This window comes from Ovis aries, chromosome 1 (genome assembly GCF_016772045.2).
Source record: "Ovis aries strain OAR_USU_Benz2616 breed Rambouillet chromosome 1, ARS-UI_Ramb_v3.0, whole genome shotgun sequence".
Lineage (NCBI taxonomy): Eukaryota > Metazoa > Chordata > Mammalia > Artiodactyla > Bovidae > Ovis > Ovis aries.
In genome coordinates, this window is record NC_056054.1 from 145,728,021 (window position 1) to 145,750,378 (window position 22,358).

The 22,358-nt window shown below is 36.9% G+C and overlaps 1 protein-coding gene across 45 annotated transcripts in view; it reads left to right on the plus strand.

Annotated features, from left to right (window-relative positions):
* Window positions 1-22,358, plus strand: part of ROBO2 (roundabout guidance receptor 2) — a 669,055-nt gene that overhangs the window by 481,593 nt on the left and 165,104 nt on the right. For all 45 annotated transcript variants that reach the window (XM_060416312.1, XM_042230259.1, XM_042230263.1 and 42 more), the window contains exon 5: window positions 14,127-14,265. In XM_060416312.1, coding sequence (XP_060272295.1) covers window positions 14,127-14,265 — 139 coding nt within the window. The remainder of the gene's footprint in view (window positions 1-14,126; window positions 14,266-22,358) is intronic.

Genomic DNA, 22,358 nt, shown 5'->3' on the forward strand with positions numbered 1-22,358 from the left:
TCAAACTCTTGTGGGGTCACTGCTCCTTTCCCCTGGATCCTGGGGTACAGTGATCTGTTTGTGACCTCCAAGAGTGTATTTCCCAGTCTGTGCAGTTCTGGCGGCTGTATGGTGGGGTTAATGGCGACCTTCTCCAAGAGGGCTTATGCCATACCAAAGTCTGGTGCACCCGGAGCCGCTGTCCCTGTGGCAGTCCACTGCCGACCTGTACCTCCACAGGTAATGCTCAAACACGGTTCTGTCTCATCTCTGTGGGGTCCCTGGGTCCTGGTGTGCACAAGGTTTGTTTGAGCCCTCTTAAAGTCTCTGGCTGGAATGGGGTTTGATTCTAGATGCACATTTACCCCTCCTACCATCTTGCTATTTCTCACTTCCACTGTATAATCATAAGTATTGCTATTTCTCACTTCCACTGTATAATCATAAGTATTGCTATTTCTCACTTCCACTGTATAATCATAAGTGGAAGTGAGAAATAGCAAGACAGTAGGAGGGGTAAATTCACGTCTAAAATCAAACTCCATTCCTGCTGGAGACTTTAAGAGGGTTCCAACAAACCTTGTGCACATCAAGACCCAGGGACACCACAGAGACTGAGACAGAACCGTGTTCTGTGAGAAATAGATTTAAGGGCCTAGAGCTGATAGATAGAGTGCCTGGTGCACTATGGACAGAGGTTCGTGACATTGTATAGGAGACAGGGATCAAGACCATCCCAATGGAAAAGAAATGCAAAAAAGCAAAATTGCTGTCTGAGGAGGCCTTACAAATAGCTGTGAAAACAAGAGAAGTGAAAAGCAAAGGAGTCAAGGAAAGATATAAGCATCTGAATGCAGAGTTCCAAAGAATAGAAAGGAGAGATAAGAAAGTCTTCCTCAGCGATCAGTGCAAAGAAATAGAGGCAAACAACAGAATGGGAAAGACTAGAGATCTCTTCAAGAAAATTGGAGATACCAAGGGAACATTTCATGGAAAGATGGACTCGATAAAGGACAGAAATGGTATGGACCTAACAGAAGCAGAAGATATTAAGAAGAGATGGCAAGAATACACAGAAGAACTGTACAAAAAGATCTTCACAACCAAGATAATCATGATGGTGTGATCACTCACCTAGAGCCAGACATCCTGGAATGTGAAGTCAAGTGGGCCTTAGAAAGCATCATTACAAACAAGGCTAGTGGAGGTGATGGAATTCCAGTTGAACTATTTCAAATCCTGAAAGATGATGCTGTGAAAATGCTGCACTCAATATGCCAGCAAATTTGGAAAACTCAGCAGTGGCCACAGGACTGGAAAAGGTCAGTTCTCATTCCAATCCCAAAGAAAGGCAATGCCAAAGAATACTCAAACTACTGCACAATTGCACTCATCTCACATGCTAGTAAAGTAATGCTCAAAATTCTCCAAGCCAGGCTTCAGCAATATGTGAACCATGAACTTCCAGATGTTGAAGCTGGTTTTAGAAAAGGCAGAGGAACCAGAGATCAAATTGCAAACATTCGCTGGATCATGGAAAAAGCAAGAGAGTTCCAGAAAAACATCTATTTCTGCTTCATTGACTATGCCAAAGCCTTTGACTGTGTGGATCACAATAAACTGTGGAAAATTCTGAAAGAGAAGGGAATACCAGACCACCTGACCTGCCTCTTGAGAAACCTGTATGCAGGTCAGGAAGCAACGCTTAGAACTGGACATGGAACAACAGACTGGTTTCAAATAGGAAAAGAAGTACGTCAAGTCTGTATATTGTCACTCTGCTTACTTAACTTATATGCAGAGTACATCATGAGAAACACTGGGCTGGAAGAAGCACAAGCTAGAATCAAGATTGCCGGGAGAAATATCAATAACTTCAATATGATGACACCACCATTATAGCAGAAAGTGAAGAGGAATTAAAGCGCCTCTTGATGAAAGTGAAAGAGGAGAGTGAAAAAGTTGACTTAAAGCTCAACATTCAGAAAATTTAGATCATGACGTCAGGTCCCATGACTTCATGGGAAATAGATGGGGAAACAGTGGAAACAGTGTGAGACTTTATTTTGGGGGGCTCCAAAATCACTGCAGATGGTGATTGCAGCCATGAAATTAAAAGACGCTTACTCCTTGGAAGAAAAGTTATGACCAACCTAGATAGCATTATAAAAAGCAGAGACATTACTTTGCCGACTAAGGTCCGTCTAGTCAAGGCTATGGTTTTTCCTGTGGTCATGTAAGGATGTGACAGATGGACTGTGAAGAAGGCTGAGTGCTGAAGAATTGATGCTTTTGAACTGTGGTGTTGGAGAAGACTCTTGAGAGTCCCTTGGACTTCAAGGAGATCCAACCAGTCCATTCTAAAGGAGATTAGTCCTGGGTGTTCTTTGGAAGGAATGATGCTAAAGCTGAAACTCCAGTACTTTGATCACCTCATGCGAAGAGTTGACTCATTGGAAAAGACTGATCCTGGAAGGGATTGGGGACAGGAGGAGAAGGGGACGACAGAGGATGAGATGGCTGGATGGCATCACTGACTCGATGCACGTGAGTCTGAGTGAACTCTGGGAATTGGCAATTCACAGGGAGGCCTGGCGTGCTGCAATTCATGGGGTTGCAAAGAGTCGGACACGACTGAGCAACTGAACTGAACCATCTTGCTAGGGCTTCTCCTTTGCACTTTGATGTGGGATATCTCCTCACAGCTGCTCCAGCAACTACAGTCCTACTGAGGTTTCTCTGACCTTGGACGTGGAGTATCTCCTCTTGGCCGCTCTTTTATGGTGTTCTTTAATATTTGCTGACTAGAAAAGAACATCGTAGTTAAGTGGCAGTATGGCATGTACAAATTAGAAGTAGGCATTCTAGCGTAGAAGGTCACTAAAATCTTTAACACAGTCTGCTGCTGCTGTTTAGTTGCTAAGTCATGTCCAACACTTTTGTGACCCCATGGACTGTAGCCCTCCAGGCTCCTTTTTCCGTGGGGTTTCCTAGGCAAGAATACTGGAGTAGATTGCCAATTCCTTCTCCAGGGGACCTTCCCAGCCCAGGAATTGAACCTGCATCTCCTGCTTGGCAGGCAGATTTACCACTGAACCACCTGGGAAGCCATTATGTCTTCATAAAAAATACTTTCTAGCAATTTACAAATGTTAATTAACTTCTAGGGTTCCTGAAGACAAAAAAAAACTAGAGTTGAAGTATATAATTAAATTTCCAATTATGGGTAGCTTGAGATATCCATTATGCAGAATTGAACTGTCATTAAAAAACAACCAAAAAATAAGAAAATTTTTCCCAATGATTTTTAAATGTTTAAAGAAATGATACATAAAAATGATTTTTCTGCTACATTTCTTATAGATAGTAGAAGTATTACAAATCTTACAATGAAATGCAGAGATATCTTGCCCCCTCCTCCCAGCACACATATCCTCATGTGGATACTCACACAGTTCTCATCTTGGAACATTTCTATAAGCCTGTTTTGCTTTTTCTTTTGGGATGCTCTCATATTTCTTTGTGCTTATTCTGCAATTTTATACATTACTTTGACTTCTTATTTTGGAAGATGATGATTTGGCCTACCAGTACCTTGTTCCTCAGTTTCTCACCAGCACTCACCCTCTTTTTGTCCTTTCAGTATATTGACTTCAGAAACATTGATTATATTAATATCAATAACTTAAGTTATAATATTGTAAATATGGACTGTGAGCTAAGTGTTATGCTGTTATAATAGCATTACTTTTCTGGCTTTATATTCCATCTTCTTTCAATTAACACATTATTGACTGTAGACATATTAATGCCAGAAGTGGTAGTTTCTGCAAAAATCTCCCCTATCAATAATGTGTTTATAATAAGTCCATTTTTCCTTTTACTTGTGTTTAGCTATACCTGTCATGAATTCTTGAAACTGAAACAAGAGATTTAAATTTCTCTAAATTCTGTTTAGCTAGTAAGTCCACTGTTGCTACACCCTTTCTGGAGGCCTTAGACTTTCTACTCTGTCCAACCAGGGTGGATGCTATTTAGATCTACCCAGAAACTTCATTCTGACATTCATCTCCCCTTTCCTCTGCTGCTAGCTTCCCTGTTTCCTGTATCCTATATTTGTATTTTTTTCTTAGTTACCTCTTGTATACAGAACAGTATTTTTCTCCAGATTTCTCCTTCTGGAGCCTTCAGCATGTTCCAGACCGAACTGTTTCTATTCTATCCAAAACAATGGATACTTTGGCTGGTTATAGAATTCCAGTTTTTAAAAATATTTTTGCTTAGAATATTAAAGGTGTCACTTAAAGTGTCGATTTGTTTGTATTGTTACTCTTGAGAAGTCTGCTGTACTTTATTCCTATGTGATCATTTTTCTTTCAGCTTTACTCAGTACTTTCTCTTTATCCCATGTTTTGGAAATGTTTCAAATACCATGCCTTGGTTTGGCACTTTTTTGTCTTACTAATTAGACACTTAGTAAGCATCTTATCTAAAAATGCTGTATTCAAACAACTCAGTAAAATACACTGTTCATTTGTATCTGTTCTATTTTTCTGTCAAGCATAAATTCATTAATTAGATGTTAAATCTCCTAGCTCTTTCTTTTTCTGAATTATTTCTTATTTATAGCATCTTGTTCTTATTTCCTGGATTTTTAACTTCTCTTACATTTCAGGATTTTACTAATATTCTTTTCTAAATAAAATCTTCTCATAATGTACCTTAGGATATATCTATGCTTTATTGATAATGTGTGCCCTTCATTTAAGAATTCAAAACATAAGGTGTTATTGAAATCAATGTAATTGTTAAAGATAAAATCTAGTTCTTTTAAATAATATAACTTGCAAACCTTAAAACAACAAAATATTTATTTGTTCACTTATTTGACAAATGTCTCTTGAACACCTACTATGTGCCAAGCTCTAAGTGTTCAAATAGAGTAGAAAATGAATAGACAGGTCCCCTGCTCCCACCATGACTCATATCAGCAATAACATGAAACTTTGCCTCTAGAAATGGTGAGAAAGGCATTTATTTTTTCCCTCTGAGAACATTTACCTATGTTTGTTTTTGCTTCACAGGATGGTTCCTCTCAGACAAAGAAAATTCTTGGCAAGAAAAGAAATTAGTGCAGCCAGGATTTATTTAATCACAGTCAGGCAGACTGATCGTTATCATCCAGTCTGTTTTGGAAGGGCACCGTAATTCACATTCAATCGCTGTCATAACCCCTGCCCCTCATACATACCTATTTAAATAACACTCGGTCTAGCTTTCTGACTTCCTCCTTTAATGGGCACGACTGGGTGGTGGATCCTCTTGGGTCAGCTGAAGTTGAGATAAGATTTACAAGCAGTGGTTAGGTCTCGTGTGCTTTTACTGCATAGCTTTGGTCTTAGAGAACTTGAAGGACCCTACCTATCTAATTATTGTCATAATGCTGCTCTTATAATGTCAAACAAAGCTTATTTTAAATTGTTAAGGTTGTCCTAGTAATAGCTGTCACGGCACAGCCTTTGCCAATTTTATAGTCCTATTCACTGACTGAATACAGTTGAAAAGAGAAATTCTCTGGGCACTTAATTTCCTTCAATGTAGCGTATAAGTAAGAAACTTTAGATATATTATGGAACCACATTTCAGATTTATGATTTGGGGGTTAAATTGAATCTTTGCTTTCTGAATATTATTGACGTAAGTACAAGGAGACTTGGCGTTTGATTGTATTACAGTTGCATACAAAGTTGGATTTTTCCACAGTGCCAGTTTGTTACTAAATTGACCTGACTACGTGAGAGCTGTTCTTGACATAGTACCACACTGCCAAACAATACTACTGTCTCAAGAGAGATTAACCTTGTAAGCAAGTTATGCAGGTGAATCAAATCCAGTTAATCTCACATAAAAAAAAGTTAATTGCATTGGCAAAGACATTGTCTCTGATCACTCTATGGCTGTATAATTAGGAATCAAGTCATTCAGAGGGACTCTAATCTAATTGATAAGCAGTCAGCAAATAGCCCTTGAGATTTCTCCCCCTATGTTTCAATATATGATCAGACAGAAGGTGATAATATGGAAAAATCATTGACCTTATTTTGACATGTGTTAAAATTAGGTTTACTTGTTAGACAGTAGTTCAAGATTTTTCATGTATATTTCTTTTAGATGTTCAGATCTTCATAGAATACAAATTTCCTGGGGTATTAATGAGTATTGAATGAGGTCAGTTATCAACCTGATGTTTCTCTTATCGTTTTACTTTCTAATCCTTCTAAATACATTTATTTGCAGATGATTTTGACACAAAACTCCAAGATAATTCCTTGTAGTTTTTGTAATGTGTGTGTCTGAAAGAGGTGTGACGTTGTGTTTGGCACATGAAAACAGTAGCATTTGCAAAGGCAAAGCATTTAAAGTACATTTCTACATGTACAACTCCTTTGGTCTTTAATATTCATGTTTTAGTCTTAAATTTTCTGGAAATAAAGCCTAGTTAAGGAAACTTAAAACATTTCTTACCATTTAAATAAATGGTAAGCAAAACTACAATTCTTAACATGCTGTTCTTTGTAGGCAGTTAAAATTACAAAATAAAAGTGAACTTAGTATAAAGAGCGGAAAACAATTGATACAACAGATAACACAATTTAGAGATAATTGTCATAAAAGGTACTATGGAAATTCTCAGAACAGTTTTTTTTAAAGTTTTGACCAAATACCAATGAGGTGGTAAATTTCGATGTTGCTTTGTTGTACGGCACACCCTCAATATACTTAGGTATAAACCTTTTCTAATGTGCCATGTATATGCTGATGACCTTCTTCTGGGTTGTTCTTTGTGGTAATGGGCACAATAAAGGACAGAAACAGTATGGACCTAACAGAAGCAGAAGATATTAAGAAAAGGTGGCAGGAATACATAGAATAACTATACCAAACAATATCTTAATGACCTAGATAACCACAGTGGTGTGATCACTCACCTAAAGCCAGACATCCTGGAGGCTGAAGTTACGTGGGCCTTAGGAAGCATCACTACAAACAAAACTAGTGGAGGTGATAGAATTCCAGCTGAGCTATTTCAAGTCCTAAAAGGCAGTGCTGTTTAAGTGCTCACTCAATATACCAGCAAATTTGGAAATGACAGCAGTGGCCACAGGACTGGAAAAGGTCAGTTTTCATTCCAATCCCAAAGAAAGACTATACCAAAGAATGTTTAAGCTACTGAACAATTGCATTCATCTCACATGCTAGCAAAGTAATGCTCAAAATTCTCCAAGCCAGGTCTCAACAGTGTGTGAACCAAGAACTTCCAGATGTTCAAGCTGGATTTAGAAAAGACAGAGGAACCAGAGATCAAATTGCCAACATCTGTTGGATCCTGGAAAAAGCAAGAGAGTCCCAGAAAACATCTACCTCTGCCTTATTGACTAAGCCAAAGCCTTTGACTGTGTGGATCACAACAAACTCTGGAAAACTCTTAAAGACATGGTAATACCAGGTCACCTTACCTGCCTCCTGAGAAATCTGTATGCAGGTCAAGAAGCAATAGTTAGACCTGGACATGGAACAACAGACTGATTCCAAACAGGGAAAGGAGTATGTCAAGGCTGTGTATTGTCATCCTGCTTATTTAACTTTTGTGCAGAATATGTCATGCAAAATGCTGGGCTGGATGAAGTACAAGCTGGAATCAAGATTGCCAGGAAAAATATCAACTCAGATATGCAGATGACACCATCCTTATGCCAGAAAGTAAAGAGGAACTAAAGAGCCTCCTGATGAAAGTGAAAGAATAGAGTGAAAAATTTGGCTTAAAACTCAGCATTCAGAAAACTAAGATCATGACATCTGGTCACATGACCCCATGGAAAACAAATGGGGAGACTATGGAAACAGCAACAGACTTTATTTTTTGGGCTCCAAAATCACTGCAGAAGGTGACTGCCAGCATGAAATTAAAAGACACTTGCTTCTTGGAAGAAAAGCTCTGACAAACCTAGTGTTAAAAAGCAGAGACATTACTTTTCTGACAAAGGTCCATATAGTCAAAGCTATTGTTTTTCCAGTAGTCATGTATGGATGTGAGAGTTGGACTATAAAGAAAGTTGAGTGCCGAAGAATTGATGCTTTTGAACTGCGGTGTTGGAGAAGACTCTTGAGAGTTCCTTTGACAGCAAGGAGATCCAACCAGTCCATCCTAAAGGAAATCAGTCCTGAATATTCATTGGACGGACTGATGCTGAAGCTGCAGCTCCAATACACTGGCCACCTGATGTGAAGAACTGACTCATTAGAAAAGACCCCGATGCTGAGAAAGATTGTAGGCCAGAGAAGGGGACGACAGAGGATGAGAGGGTTGGATGGCATCACCGAGTAAATGGACACGAGTTTGAACAAGCTCCAGGAGTTGGTGATGGACAGGGAAACCTGGCGTGCTGCAGTCCATGGGGTTGCAAAGAGTCGGACACGACTGAGTGACTGAACTGATTGCTGATTCTTTGCATTGCCTTTTTTTCTTTAATGAATTGAATTGCATTTTCCACTACAAACAGTGGTAGGCTTCCACAAATTCTATGCCAAATGCTGTTCTGTGGTTATGCAGCTGCTAGGCAACTAAACTCTACTTGAGGGCAGAAAAGAATTAAGTTCATTCCAGAGTTCGCCACCCCTTCTGAGTTCATCAGAACATCAGCAGGAAATCCGGTATCTTTCTTCCTTCTTGAAATTATAAACCAGGTACTTCCATGTATCTCCATACAAAACAGTGGGACTTAACAAGTATGGGTAACCAAAAAAGTCCTCAAGGACCTTGATGTTATACCCTGAACAAAGAGACAAGTTTATTTTTGTGACAAGTCTAATGTAAAGTTTGTTGTTTGAATTAATTATACACACATGTTGCAATTTCAAGACTGGTAGCATGTTAATGGAAGCATGCAAAAACTTTGCTGAAGATATCCATGTGTATTTTAATGGAACTAATCTATATACTCTAATGAAATTTATTTTGTAGTCAGCATCATGCCATGAAAATTTTCCATGTTAGAGAGGTAGATAAATAGATAGCATTAATATCTCAATGTATGAATTTGCCACAGTTTATACTAAAACCCCCAAATTTGCAATACTGCCAGCATTGCTGCCATGACTTTTTGTGGTTCTTATCTTTTGTCACAGTTAATCTATGATCAAAATTACTCTTCTGTATTATTTGTATTGTGGAATGTCTGCAAGTATTGAGTATTTTGGTTCTTTTCCAAAACTCACACTTTCCTTCTTTTCCTTTTTGATCACTAAAGTCAGTGTGTTCTTTTTGTTCCCAATTGTAATAGCCATGGCTTTAGTATATTACTTTAAGAAAGTAATTTTTGCATTTAGTTTCTGATAAAATGTCTTCAGCATGCATGAGAAGTTTCTTATGATTCCTTCTTTATTTAGAAGCTTTAATCCAACAGGTTCTCTATGTCTATAGGTGTGAGCATATTTATTTTTTCTTCTCTATAAATAGTAATATGCTTACCATATTAATTAAGAATACATTTGAGTTCAAGCAACAGAAGGCTAACAATAGGTTAAGTGTTGAGAGGTCCATTTTTTCCTCATCTTTCACATCTTTCTTCACATCCCACCATTTCTGAGATAAAAAGATCTAAACATTCACATATCCATATCTTACTTGCCATTTTGTTCCATTGTGCTAAATGGATATTTGAGAATCTTCCTAAACTTCTCCTTCCACATCTGATTGATCACCTCTTTCTTGTATCTCTCCATTCGATGTCCTTTCCACATCCCTTGAACCACTGTGTCAGTTCTAAACTGAAATAATTTATTACAATAAATATTTTGACCTTCACTGTTTTGTATTCTCTTCTAATTCATCTCCCACAAATCTGCCAACATGATCCTTTTCATATGGTTATTAGAAATGATGCTTCCTTACTTGAAATGTTTCAGCATCTCTCTATTGCCTTAAGTGAAGAACTCATATTCTTTGACATGGCATACAAGACCTGTCAGTCTTGCCATTTACCAACTAAGTAACTTCATCTCTCTCCACTGTTCTGGTGAAACCAAGCTGCTGACTCTTCACCAGCTATCACACTCAAAGTCTGTCATAGGGGAAGTTGCATTAACACACACTGAATGAAGGGGTGAATGAAGGAAAGACTTCTCTTAGTTTGCTCATCCATATGCCAAGTTTTAGGACAATCCCCCCTTTAAAATCGGAGGGAGCCAGAAGGAAATTGATGATTTCTCAATCATTAGTGATATCTACAGTAGCCTGGCTCTCCTTTAATATTGAGTTATTACAGCTTTTGAATGAACTGACTAAATATCCCTAAGTGATAGTGAAAAAAAAAATCCTACTCTCTATGCCAACTCTTTTTTTTCTATTAATATCCCACTTTCACAAGAAGATACTGATCCTATTGCCTATTATATACTGCCCAAAACAATAGCTATTGTTTTTAACAATATTGTATTAACAATATTGTTTTTAACATTCTTAATAACAATATTACCTGTGCCAGAACTAAAATACTTGACTGGTGCACATAGTGGTCAGTCGTCTGAGGATAACACTAAGTAATTCTACCCAACTTGCAGATTTCTTCTGTTGTCAGCAGGGCACACTTACAGCTAATTGATTCTGACCACCTAAAATCTTTGGAAGCAAACTTTCCCACAAGTGTTTTGGATTATTTCTAAATCCTGCATTTAAAAGCTCTACATGATAAAGTCCCATGAGCCTTGTTTTATGTCTTGGGATTTTGGGACCCCAGGGTACAAATACGTGAGTATGTGCAGGTCTGTGTTTAAAGAAATTGATCACTACTGTCTACTTCACTGTGGCGAGATAAAGTTATCTTCCTTTTGCATACCTATGATGGTTGACTTTATTGCAATAAAATATCCTTTTGTAGTTTACACATTTGTTTTATAAATAGGGGTCTAAATTTAGTCAATAAAATCATATACATCCAGTCTATACTCAACGTATGTTATTTGATGTGTTGTATTTTTTTTTAAGATTTCTCGCTGAATATGTTTTAATGTTTGTGCCACTGTATTCACGTTTTTAAATTGGGTTTGAAACTAAAGTTCTAGGAGACTAAATATGGCCATATGGTCAGATAAATTGTGTCCACTCCCTATGGATTTCATTTTTCTTTTACTTGACCTCTTTTTCTACTTCAATAAGTAGCAGTACTGTACTTGCCTATGATTGAGAGACCTGGGCCAATAAAAAATTAAATGGTAATTTTCTCTGTATCAGATTATTATAAAAAAACAAAGGCTGTCTTTTCACCTTGCTTATATTTTCCTTTGTTGTGCAGAAGCTTTTAATTTTAATTAGATCCCATTTGTTTATTTTTGCTTTTATTTCCAGCATTCTGGGAGGTGGATCATAGAGGATCCTGCTGTGATTTATGTCTGAGAGTGTTTTGCCTATGTTCTCCTCTAGGAGTTTTATAGTTTCTGATCTTACATTTAGATCTTTAATCCATTTTGAGTTTATTTTTGTGTGCGGTGTTAGAAAGTGATCTAGTTTCATTCTTTTACAAGTGGTTGACCAGTTTTCCCAGCACCACTTGTTAAAGAGATTGTCTTTACTCCATTGTATATTCTTGCCTCCTTTGTCAAAGATAAGGTGTCCATATGTGTGTGGATTTATCTCTGGGCTTTCTATTTTGTTCCATTGATCTATATGTCTGTCTTTGTGCCAGTACCATACTGTCTTGATGACTGTGGCTTTGTAGTAGAGCCTGAAGTCAGGCAAGTTGATTCCTCCAGTTCCATTCTTCTTTCTCAAGATTGCTTTGGCTATTCGAGGTTTTTTGTATTTCCATACAAATGACAGCCTTCTGAATGGGAGAAAATAATAGCAAATGAAGCAACTGACAAACAACTAATCTCAAAAATATACAAGCAACTTCTGCAGCTCAACTCCAGAAAAATAAACGACCCAATCAAAAAATGGGCCAAAGAACTAAATAGACATTTCTCCAAAGAAGACATACGGATGGCTAACAAACACATGAAAAGATGCTCAACATCACTCATTATTAGAGAAATGCAAATCAAAACCACAATGAGGTACCACTTCACACCAGTCAGAATGGCTGCGATCCAAAAATCTGCAAGCAATAAATGCTGGAGAGGGTGTGGAGAAAAGGGAACCCTCTTACACTGTTGGTGGGAATGCAAACTAGTACAGCCACTATGGAGAACAGTGTGGAGATTCCTTAAAAAATTGCAAATAGAACTACCTTATGACCCAGCAATCCCACTTCTGGGCATACACACCGAGGAAACCAGAATTGAAAGAGACACATGTACCCCAATGTTCATCGCAGCACTGTTTATAATAGCCAGGACATGGAAACAACCTAGATGTCCATCAGCAGATGAATGGATAAGAAAGCTGTGGTACATATACACAATGGAGTATTACTCAGCCGTTAAAAAGAATTCATTTGAATCAGTTCTGATGAGATGGATGAAACTGGAGCCGATTATACAGAGTGAAGTAAGCCAGAAAGAAAAACACCAATACAGTATACTAACACATATATATGGAATTTAGGAAGATGGCAATGACGACCCTGTATGCAAGACAGGGAAAGAGACACAGATGTGTATAACGGACTTTTGGACTCAGAGGGAGAGGGAGAGGGTGGGATGATTTGGGAGAATGACATTCTAACATGTATACTATCATGTGAATTGAATCGCCAGTCTATGTCTGACGCAGGATGCAGCATGCTTGGGGCTGGTGCATGGGGATGACCCAGAAAGATGTTATGGGGAGGGAGGTGGGAGGGGGTTCATGTTTGGGAATGCATGTAAGAATTAAAGATTTTAAAATTTAAAAAATAAAAAACAAAAAAAAAATTAAAAAAAAATTAAAAAAAAAGTAGAAAAAAAAAAACAAAGGAAACTAAACAAAACCATTGATGTATTTATAGATATATAAATCTACATTTTGTTTTGTATTTCTCTTCAGTAGTGATATTCTTATAGATAGGGATTTATTTTTTTCCATGCGTTATTTAGATGAGTGCTAGAATCCAAATTAACAGTGCTAGGTACAGATAAACAGCAAAAGAATAAAGAACAGAAACACTAAAACAGAATATTAGAGAAATAGCAAGCATGTATTATATTTTCAAAAATGGACAAATAGCTGGAGCCTGTAGGAGGAAAATTAGAAGTAGCCTTAGAAAATTATGTATGACAGTAAGTAGTTTACAGTAATTACTAATAATATTGGTTTTTTATTTAGGAAAAATTAGTTTGACAGATTTTTTTTCAGACATACAAAAAAAAAAAAACAACAAGTAGACAGTTTTCCACATATGAAGTGAAAACATTCATAGAACTGTTAAGTGTTGTAAGTAAGTGTGAAGTTGCTTAGTCTTGTCCAACTCTGAGATCCCATGGACTCTAGCCTACCAGGTTCCTCTAACCATGGGATTCTTCAGGCAAGAGTACTGGAGTGGGTTGCCGTTTCCTTATCCAGGGGATCTTCCCGACCCAGGAATTGAACCTGGGTCTCCTGCATTGCAGGCAGATGCTTTACCCTCTGAGCCACCAGGGAAGCCCATGGAAGTATTAGGTCCTTATCAAATGGATAACCTTAGTAAAAATATGCTTACGTTGAGAACACAACTCTTTTGTTTTCTCTAGCATTGTTGATGGAATATTAATATTTGTTTCCTTTTTAATATTTGCACTGGTTTCAACTTTCAGTTTTCCCACTCTGAGCCATTGTAATAGATGAAAATAATCTTTTTCATCTCTTTTTTTATTTTTTTCTGTGGAATTCAGCATTCAGATTTTTATGACAAGACCCACATGATTTAGCTCAGAAATTCACAGAAGAATCAATTTTATTTTCTAGCCGATAGTATGGATTTATATACAAACCGTAGCTATTTATGTGTTTCAGAATATTTCATTTTATACAGTCATGTTAATAGGTTCCATGAAGCCTTATAAGACAGTTGAGCTATAAAATTAGATACTTATGTGCCAAAAATAAACCACATGTTTTTTATGCTTTTTTTTCATAATGCACTTAAAATATGGACAACATTCATTTCATTTTACTTTTTTTTTTCTTCCCTAAGAACGACCCACATTTCTCAGGAGGCCAATTAACCAAGTGGTGCTGGAGGAAGAAGCTGTAGAGTTCCGTTGTCAGGTCCAGGGAGATCCTCAGCCAACTGTGCGGTGGAGAAAGGATGATGCAGACTTGCCGAGAGGAAGGTAAGAATGTCGTATGTATGGAAAATTGTTAGGTGACCATTGGATAATTAGACAAGAAAAAGACAGCATTAGTTGTACCACCAAACACCCATATTTAGGTGTATTATTTTCACACATGACTTTTACATTTGCAAGCCAAGTATCTGCTGTTTTCTATACTGAAGTCGTCTAGGCTTTTGATGTTACTCTTTCATTGAATTTTCACAAGAATACCTGACCCTTCACTCCGTCTGTTATCCCTGACTATCAAGGATTCCTGAAGAACTCTCTCTCTCTCTCTCATGGCCCTATCCAGGTCTTCCATTATATTCCTGCTGAATTCCTAACGACCCACCCACCCCAACTATATCTTTCAACTACTGCTCTGTTGCCGAAGCTACGGAAAGCTGCTGGGTATAGTGGATTGTAGGGTCTGCAATAAAACAGAGATCTCATTCAATACTAGAATGAAAAGGCATATCACTATCCACAGAGGGAATTTTCATTTAAGGAGTGCCTGTCACTTTCTCATTTGTCATCTCTTCATGGAGAACTCTTCCAACTCTTTTCTGTTCTTTTTATCGCAAAACCCAGTCTCTCATCTCTCGATGATAAGCCCAGAAATGTTTGTAATCTTTTCTGAAAATAAATATAAAACATTTTTGTAGTCTAAATTCTCCCAGGACCTTGCCTTTTATGATCAAATAAATCAGCCAAGTTTTTTTATTCTTACGTAACAAGTGAGTTTAGCTATGAATTTGTTTGGCCTTCCTCCTAGTCCTGTCTTCTGAAACTACAGGCATCACACCTACTACAATCATGATCTGCAAAACATTTCATATCCTGCTTTTTTGCTAATTTTCTTTCCTAAAAAAGAAATTAGGTTTCATTCAACTGTCTGAGTATAAACATACTTTCAGAGAAAAGAAATTGCCTTTTTTTGTGCTTTCACTGGCACTGCTATTGATTCTTTCCTGAGTGTATACATTCATTTCAAAATCTCAATTTTATATATCCCTAGGTCTATGACATTATAGTTTCTAAAATCACATCATCAACGGCACTGACTTGAAATGGACCAAACATTTTAAATAGTGAGAGTTTGCTTTGCAATCTACTATAGGAGTGAGACAAGTGAAAATTTTAATTTGCTTAGCTTTCAGCGTAAATAGCAGAGAAATAGACTCTATGTTTCATTTTTCATTTTGCTGTCACATATCTTCCTGACATCAGGCCTTCCCTGGCGGCTCAGGTGATAAAGAATCTGCCTGCAATGTGGGAGACCTGGGTTTGATCCCTGGGTTGGGAAGATCCGCTGGAGGAGGGCGTGGCAACCCACTCCAGTATTCTTGCCTGGAGAATCTCATGGACAGAGGAGCCTGGTGGGCTACAGTCCATGGGATTGGACACGACTGAGCAGCTAAGCAGAGCACAGTCAGATATCTAGTTTTAAAGGAATGCTGCTAGGAGAGGTTTGTTGCACGTGAAGCTCCTCAGACTTTCCCAGTGGAAAAGCCTGTTGAAAAGCAAGTAGAGGTGATTGATGAATTTGAGTTGCTGGAGTCCATTTTCTACAGATACTCCAACTTTCCACAAATTTGACAGTACTTTGTGTATAATTTTAAAATGTTGATGTAAGACTAAGAGATTAATAATATTGTAAAATGAGCATAAACAAAGATTAATTTTCAATTACTAGAAATAAACAGCTTGTCCATACAAAATCTCTCATTTAGGGATAATTTTGGATTCACAGAGAAAATTCAAAGAAATAGTTCAGAAAATCCCCTTATTGTTATCTTACACAACTGTGAAAGGTGTATAACTCATGATAGACAAATGCAGATACATGATCATGAAAGTTTATACATTATTTTGATTTCACCAGCCTTCCTTTTCCTCCAGGATCCTACCTGGGGTACTTTAGTTGGATGTTACAGGATATTGCCTTGAGTTGTTGTGTTTTCCCAGTCTCCTCTGTTCTATGACAGGCTCTCGGTCTCTTCTCATTTTATGACCTTAAGCTGTTCTGGCCAGGTATCCTAAGAATGTTTCCAAACCTGGATGTGTCGAGTGTTTTCTCATAATTAGACTGGCTTTCTGGGACTTTAGGAAGAAAGCTACAAAGAGTGCTACTTTTGTCACATGATTACCAAAGTTTACATATTTACCTCCGTGGTGATCTTGATATTTTTAATCATTAAATAAGATCCTATGTACAAAAGTTGAAAAAATAGAGTTGTAAGAGTGTATTACATTTTAATAGGTCTATATGTTTGAATTCAGTGAAAATATAAGCCTAGTTTGATTTGTTCCCAGATTGCTCTAGGTGTTAAGTCATAAACCTGACAACTGTATTTGCCACAATATTCTCCAAATCTTGCCCTATTCATTTGTTTCAGAGCTCAAAATGATACGTTAATCAAATAACAGCATTAAAGCTGCATTTTATGAACATCTGATATAAAAACCTCTAAAGGCAAAGTTGAAATTTTTGAAATCATACCTCTACTAACTTCCCTTAAAACAATTTGTAGGTTTGTCCTCTATATTCTTCTATTACTGGCATGAGATGACTACAGTGCTTTGTGTGACCAGCTAAATATTTTTAAAGTATTAGGCAAATGGAAATGCTGTGTAAGCTTTAAAATTGTATGTTAGAAAGGCTTAAAGCAAGGATCAGTGCAATGTCGAAATTGAGGTCAGTGTTTTTATCATGATAGAAGCCATGTAATTTTTCTTGAAATCTCAATCTTTAAATGGTATTTCAAAGAAGCTTATTCATTCTTAGCTTTGTATGCATTAGCATAAGCTTCACTTTTGCATAATGAGGGGGAAGGAGACCTCTTTACTTGGTGAGGAATAACAGTAATGACTTTTAACCACCCATAGCCTAAATCAACAACATTGATTCTATTACATTATTTAGGTCTCAGACTAGGGAGATGGCCATTGTTCTTGTGTAAGCAATTGTGTGGAGTGGTGTGGAAGATGACATTTCTTTGGCTTAACATTTAATGTAATTTGAATGAGGTTTATGTAGTAGTTCATGCTTAAAACATTTATAGTAAAGCTTTGTAGGGCAGCTGCATAGCCTGTAATTACTATGTAAGTAATATGTGACTATTTTTCTTTTGGAGACAAGGAAAGCTTTTCAGTTCAAGTTTAAATTTATGAAATGCTATAATAGCTATTTTAACTTTCAACACAGACAGAGATATCTGTACCAGCCTTTCAGTAACCAGAGATGAATTAACAGAGTATTTTTTTTCTTTGCTGTGAAAATATTTTAAAGTGGTAGCCGTGTACCTCTTTCTTTGATTTAGCCCTAAATTTCTGACCTTTCTCAGTAACTATCATTAATGAAATTACAGTTTACCATTGGTGAGTTATACTAAAGACAATTTTTGCTTTAATATTTCAGTGAGGTTGGTTAATAGTAATCCCCATGTATAATAATAACCTTGATACCCAACCAGGGAAAAGTTATTTATCTGGACATTTTCCATATGACAAAGAGACAATTGGAAGGACCCTTCATTTTATGTAAGTGAAAAGTGTGAAAGCGTTTGTTGCTCAGTCATGTTTGATTCTTTGGGACCCCATGGACTATAGCCCACCAGCCTCCTCTATCAATGGAATTCTCCAGGTAAAAATACTGGAGTGGGTAGCCATTCCCTTCTCCAGGAATTCTTCCCAACTGAAGGATCAAACCCAGCTCTCCTGCATTGCAGGAGAATCTTTACTGTCTGAGCCACCAGGGAAGCCCTCATTTTATATAAGCTCCTGTTAAAATGTTAATTGCTTGTGTTATCCCTGTGCTCAATGTACAGTGAGGCCAAACAAACCAAAACATGGGAGTTAGGACCAGAGAAAGTTTTTCTTAAGGGCCTTGCAAGGCTCATGCCTTAAAAAGCCTAGACCTCCTGCAGGGGTTTCTGCAAAGCACTTTAAAAATCCAGGTGAAGAAGGGTAGTTAGAATCTTCCATTTGGTGGCAGTTTTAGCATCCGTAAAACAACTCATAAAATGTGCATTACTTGGTACTTACCCTGATACTTCAGAGAGGAACTAAAGCATAGGATATGGAAGATGATATCCCTGGAAAGCACCACAGGGTCCTCTTCAGCCACACTTGTAGAAACATCCTAAGATGCTACTGTTTTCACAGTTGAAAGTTTCAGGAAGAAAAAGGAGGTCATTGCTTTTTTGTGTGATTGTGCTTAGTATCAATATCTTTTTCTCCAGAGACTCTCAATATATATGTGCTCAACTAAGCTGACACCAGCCCATCTATTAGGCACACTACTGTGAAAATAAAGTGGGTAGGGAGAACAGAAAGAGGAAATAAAGGGAAAGATGTTCTGTAGTTCATAATGAGTATGTGTTTTAAAAGCACAGTTTTTTTCCAAAGTGTAACTTAGGTTGTAGAAGAAATACTTTAAGTTTTACCTATATTGTTAAGTTCCTATTGTATTTATAATGCCCACTGATAGTCTGTAAAAGGCAAGTCACTTTAAAGCAAAGTAAGTATACAATTATTTTTTTTTAATTTTATGTTAATCAAACTGAGTGATGTAGGAAAGTATTCACATACTGAAACATTAATGAAAGTTAAAACCGAAGTAGTCCTAGTGTCTTTCTTGGGTGCTACGTCTTTTTCTTCCAGGCAAACCTGGAGCTTTTTGCTAGTGCTCTTGGGGATCAGATTCCTTCAATACATCTTTTCACAATGTTTCTTGTGATAGAAATTACCCATGTTGAGGAATGTTCCATTTTCTGTCATGGTCCATCATAGCAATAGTGTATGTTTTATAATGTAAAAAATATACATATGCTGAAGCTTTATGAGAAATAGCATGTATTAATATAAAAGAAACATAATGCGATATATTCACAACCAAAGACATAACAATAAAATTGATATATACCAAGAGTTTAATATTTGTGAAGAGAATAAAAATGCCTCTTCATTGCATTTGGGTAAGACGTAGTTTGATTAAGTAACTAAGTTTTCTTATCTAGGCTTGTCATTAGAGCTTGTATTTCAGATAATTATTAAGCAAGTTTTAAAGAATGGTAAACAGGATATTTAACATCTTGCATCAGTCATATATCAGTATATCACCACTAGTTAGTTCCAAGATATTTTAATTCATTTTTATTTATTTTCAACACTAACTCTAGAGTGACACTAACTTCCTCAATAAGGATCTAGAGTAGAGAAAGGAATGTTCATAGTATCAGTTATTTTTGTCACATTAAAAAAAAAGTCATTTACTTTCTTATATATGCCTAAGAATTCTAAATGCAGTTGATGCCTTGCCTATAGTGGTTATAATTCATGAATATTTCATAAAAATAGAAAAGGGACTAAAGGAAAAGTGTTTCAAGATACATAATGCAAAATTCTATCAGTTTTCCTGGACCCACTGACAAATTCCTTTCTCTAAAGTGCAAGTCTATTTTCAGAGAGACTTTGAGTTCTTAGTTCCATGAAATGTGAGATTCACATAAATACATAATTCCTTAAGAAAAGGAACTGTATAGAACCACTTATAATTCCCCTTTTGTGGCATTTTTACAGTCAGTGGCTCTTTTTTGCTTGGCCCTGGAAAATGTTCTTATATTAATTGTTTGGAACTCCATTGTTTAGAGCATGTGCTTCTGGGATGCAGAGATGCTGAACAGGTGCTAAGCTACCCTGCTGAGGAGATCAGCCTTCTTCACATACAGGGTGTGTTTCAAGGACATGTGGTAATTTGGGCTAATGATAAATAACCATGCTGATTAGGCTGGCTGGTCAAGATTGGTCAATTAAAGTAGTTTTCAAAAAGAAAAAGGACAAAAAAAACTGAAAGCAAGAGGAAAGCAATCTTAATAAATATTGTTCGTAGCTTTTGTTAAAAAAAAAAAAAGACTAATCCCTAAGATTCAGAAATACAAGGAAAAGTGTAAATGAGAATTCTATGATTTTTCAGCTATACAGATGTCTTTGCCATTTCTGCTTGGAAAAAAAAAAAAGAAGAATTAGAACTGTCTGGACCATTATTGTGGGATCTTTTAATACAGCTACCAGTAACATAAAGAATATTTAGGTCATTGTCAGGGATGTTGGATTTTAGCCGTGCTCTGACACTGTTTGATCATTTGTCCCTTCAGTTATACTCGCATGTTCTGGAAATGATGTTCAACAGATTTCTCTACCACTAACTAGGAGTGTGACCTTGAAGAAGCTATTTAAACTCTCTGTGTTTTATATCCTAGAGATATAGATGAGCAATGTAATGGGACTAATGATTGACCTATGCTTTGACTCATCTGTACAGGGTGAATAATTATGCTATCCATTCTACCTCAAAGGGTTATTAAAATGATATAACTAATTCAGAGTACTGGAAACATTGTTCAGTGGGTTCATGTAACAGGTATCTCCGTTTTATAAATCCAACTGATTAATGGTGTTTATTAGTTATGCAGATAACTACAAAGAAAAGATAGTTAATTAAAAAAATAATACATAAAATGATTTCATAGAATAATTACACATTCTCCACTCTCTCACTGATTGATTTCCATAGAAACACATAAAATATTATTGATGTAAGATATATCACATTTGCTTTTGAATTGTATAGATTTATTTATAACTTTCACCATCCAGTTTGCCAAGCTTACAAGCTGCCACCCTTTCTCTGCCTCTGGGAGACTATATGTGGTTCAGATATTATATTCTAGCCCCAGTGCAATTAGACATCTGATGCAAGTTTCTCGCATTACCTGTTACCATTTGTCTGCTGATAATAAGGAAACTACCATTGTTTACAATCTTTGTAAGAAGATTATGTAATGATAAAAGCAAGACTTACTATTTGCCATACATTCTTCTAAATGACTTTTGTATATATTAATTTCATAATTTTAAACCATATTGTCCCAGCATAATAATACTCCCATTTGAGGAACGTGGCATAAGAAGTTAAAGTTGTTTCCAAAGACACACATTAATATGTGGGTGTCTTGACTTGACAGCACTTGACTTAGAATCTATCCAACATGAAACCTGTATTTTAAACTAATGAACTCTAATTATGTGATTATGAATAGTTTATGAAATTCTGCTGCTTACAAATTTTACATTCTAAATACAATCTTGGGTAATTGGTTAGAATCACTGTGTTATGAATGACTTTATAGGAATGCTATATAGCATTACTGTTGAGAGTAGCTTTTAGACCAGTTTCATAACCCACATATAAAATGTCCTGGTGCTTTGAATATCTAAACTTGGATCAAGTCAAGGTTTCCTCCTTGGAAGCTGAAAATACAGATTTTATTTATAAATAGAATTAATTTGCAATTTTCAAAGGGATGCGAACATGGTACCTCTTTCTGTGTTTTCATCAAATAGGTGCTAATATTTGCTGTTAACACAAAACTAATTGCCACCTAGGGTGGGGAGTGCAAGTTGTCTCATCCTGTGACCACAGTGGCCCATCTGTTGTGAATTTCTGCTCAAGGACAATGCAGGAACTGGCATGCAATTTGGGTTCTGGCCAGTGGTCAGCTAACAAGCTGGGGCATACTTGGAAGAAGAAATGCCTTGAAGTCAGAGATGCTCTGCTGTCCATTAACTGGCAGCTCCTGTGATGTGTGAGGGCAGACACAAGACTGGGTGCCAGTTTGCAGGGCAAAGGATCTGCCTGAGTGCCACCTGTCATTGGCATGTGAGTACTATCCCACCAGGAGCCACAGCAGGTGCGCTGCTTCCATCAAAGTGTGGCATGTTAGAGCATTCAGCTAGGCTGAGGTCGGGGCCTTAGCCCAAACAGGAGGATAAGCCAGAGGCTTACCAGGAGGTAGTCATCACATCACACCGTATCCCAAGGGTGAGTATACTGGACACATCATTAGAGACACTCGTTCTCATCATACCTGGGCTGTTAACTTTAATAAAATGTAAAAAAAAAAAAAAGAGTTCTATAATTGACTTTATCAATACAGATCCTTGCCTTTAGAAGACAATTTGTGGTTAGAATTACTTAGATGCGTTAATCACTCCATGGGCTTTTCAAATTAAGATATATTCTGGTTGTTTTTTGCTGCCATTGTTGT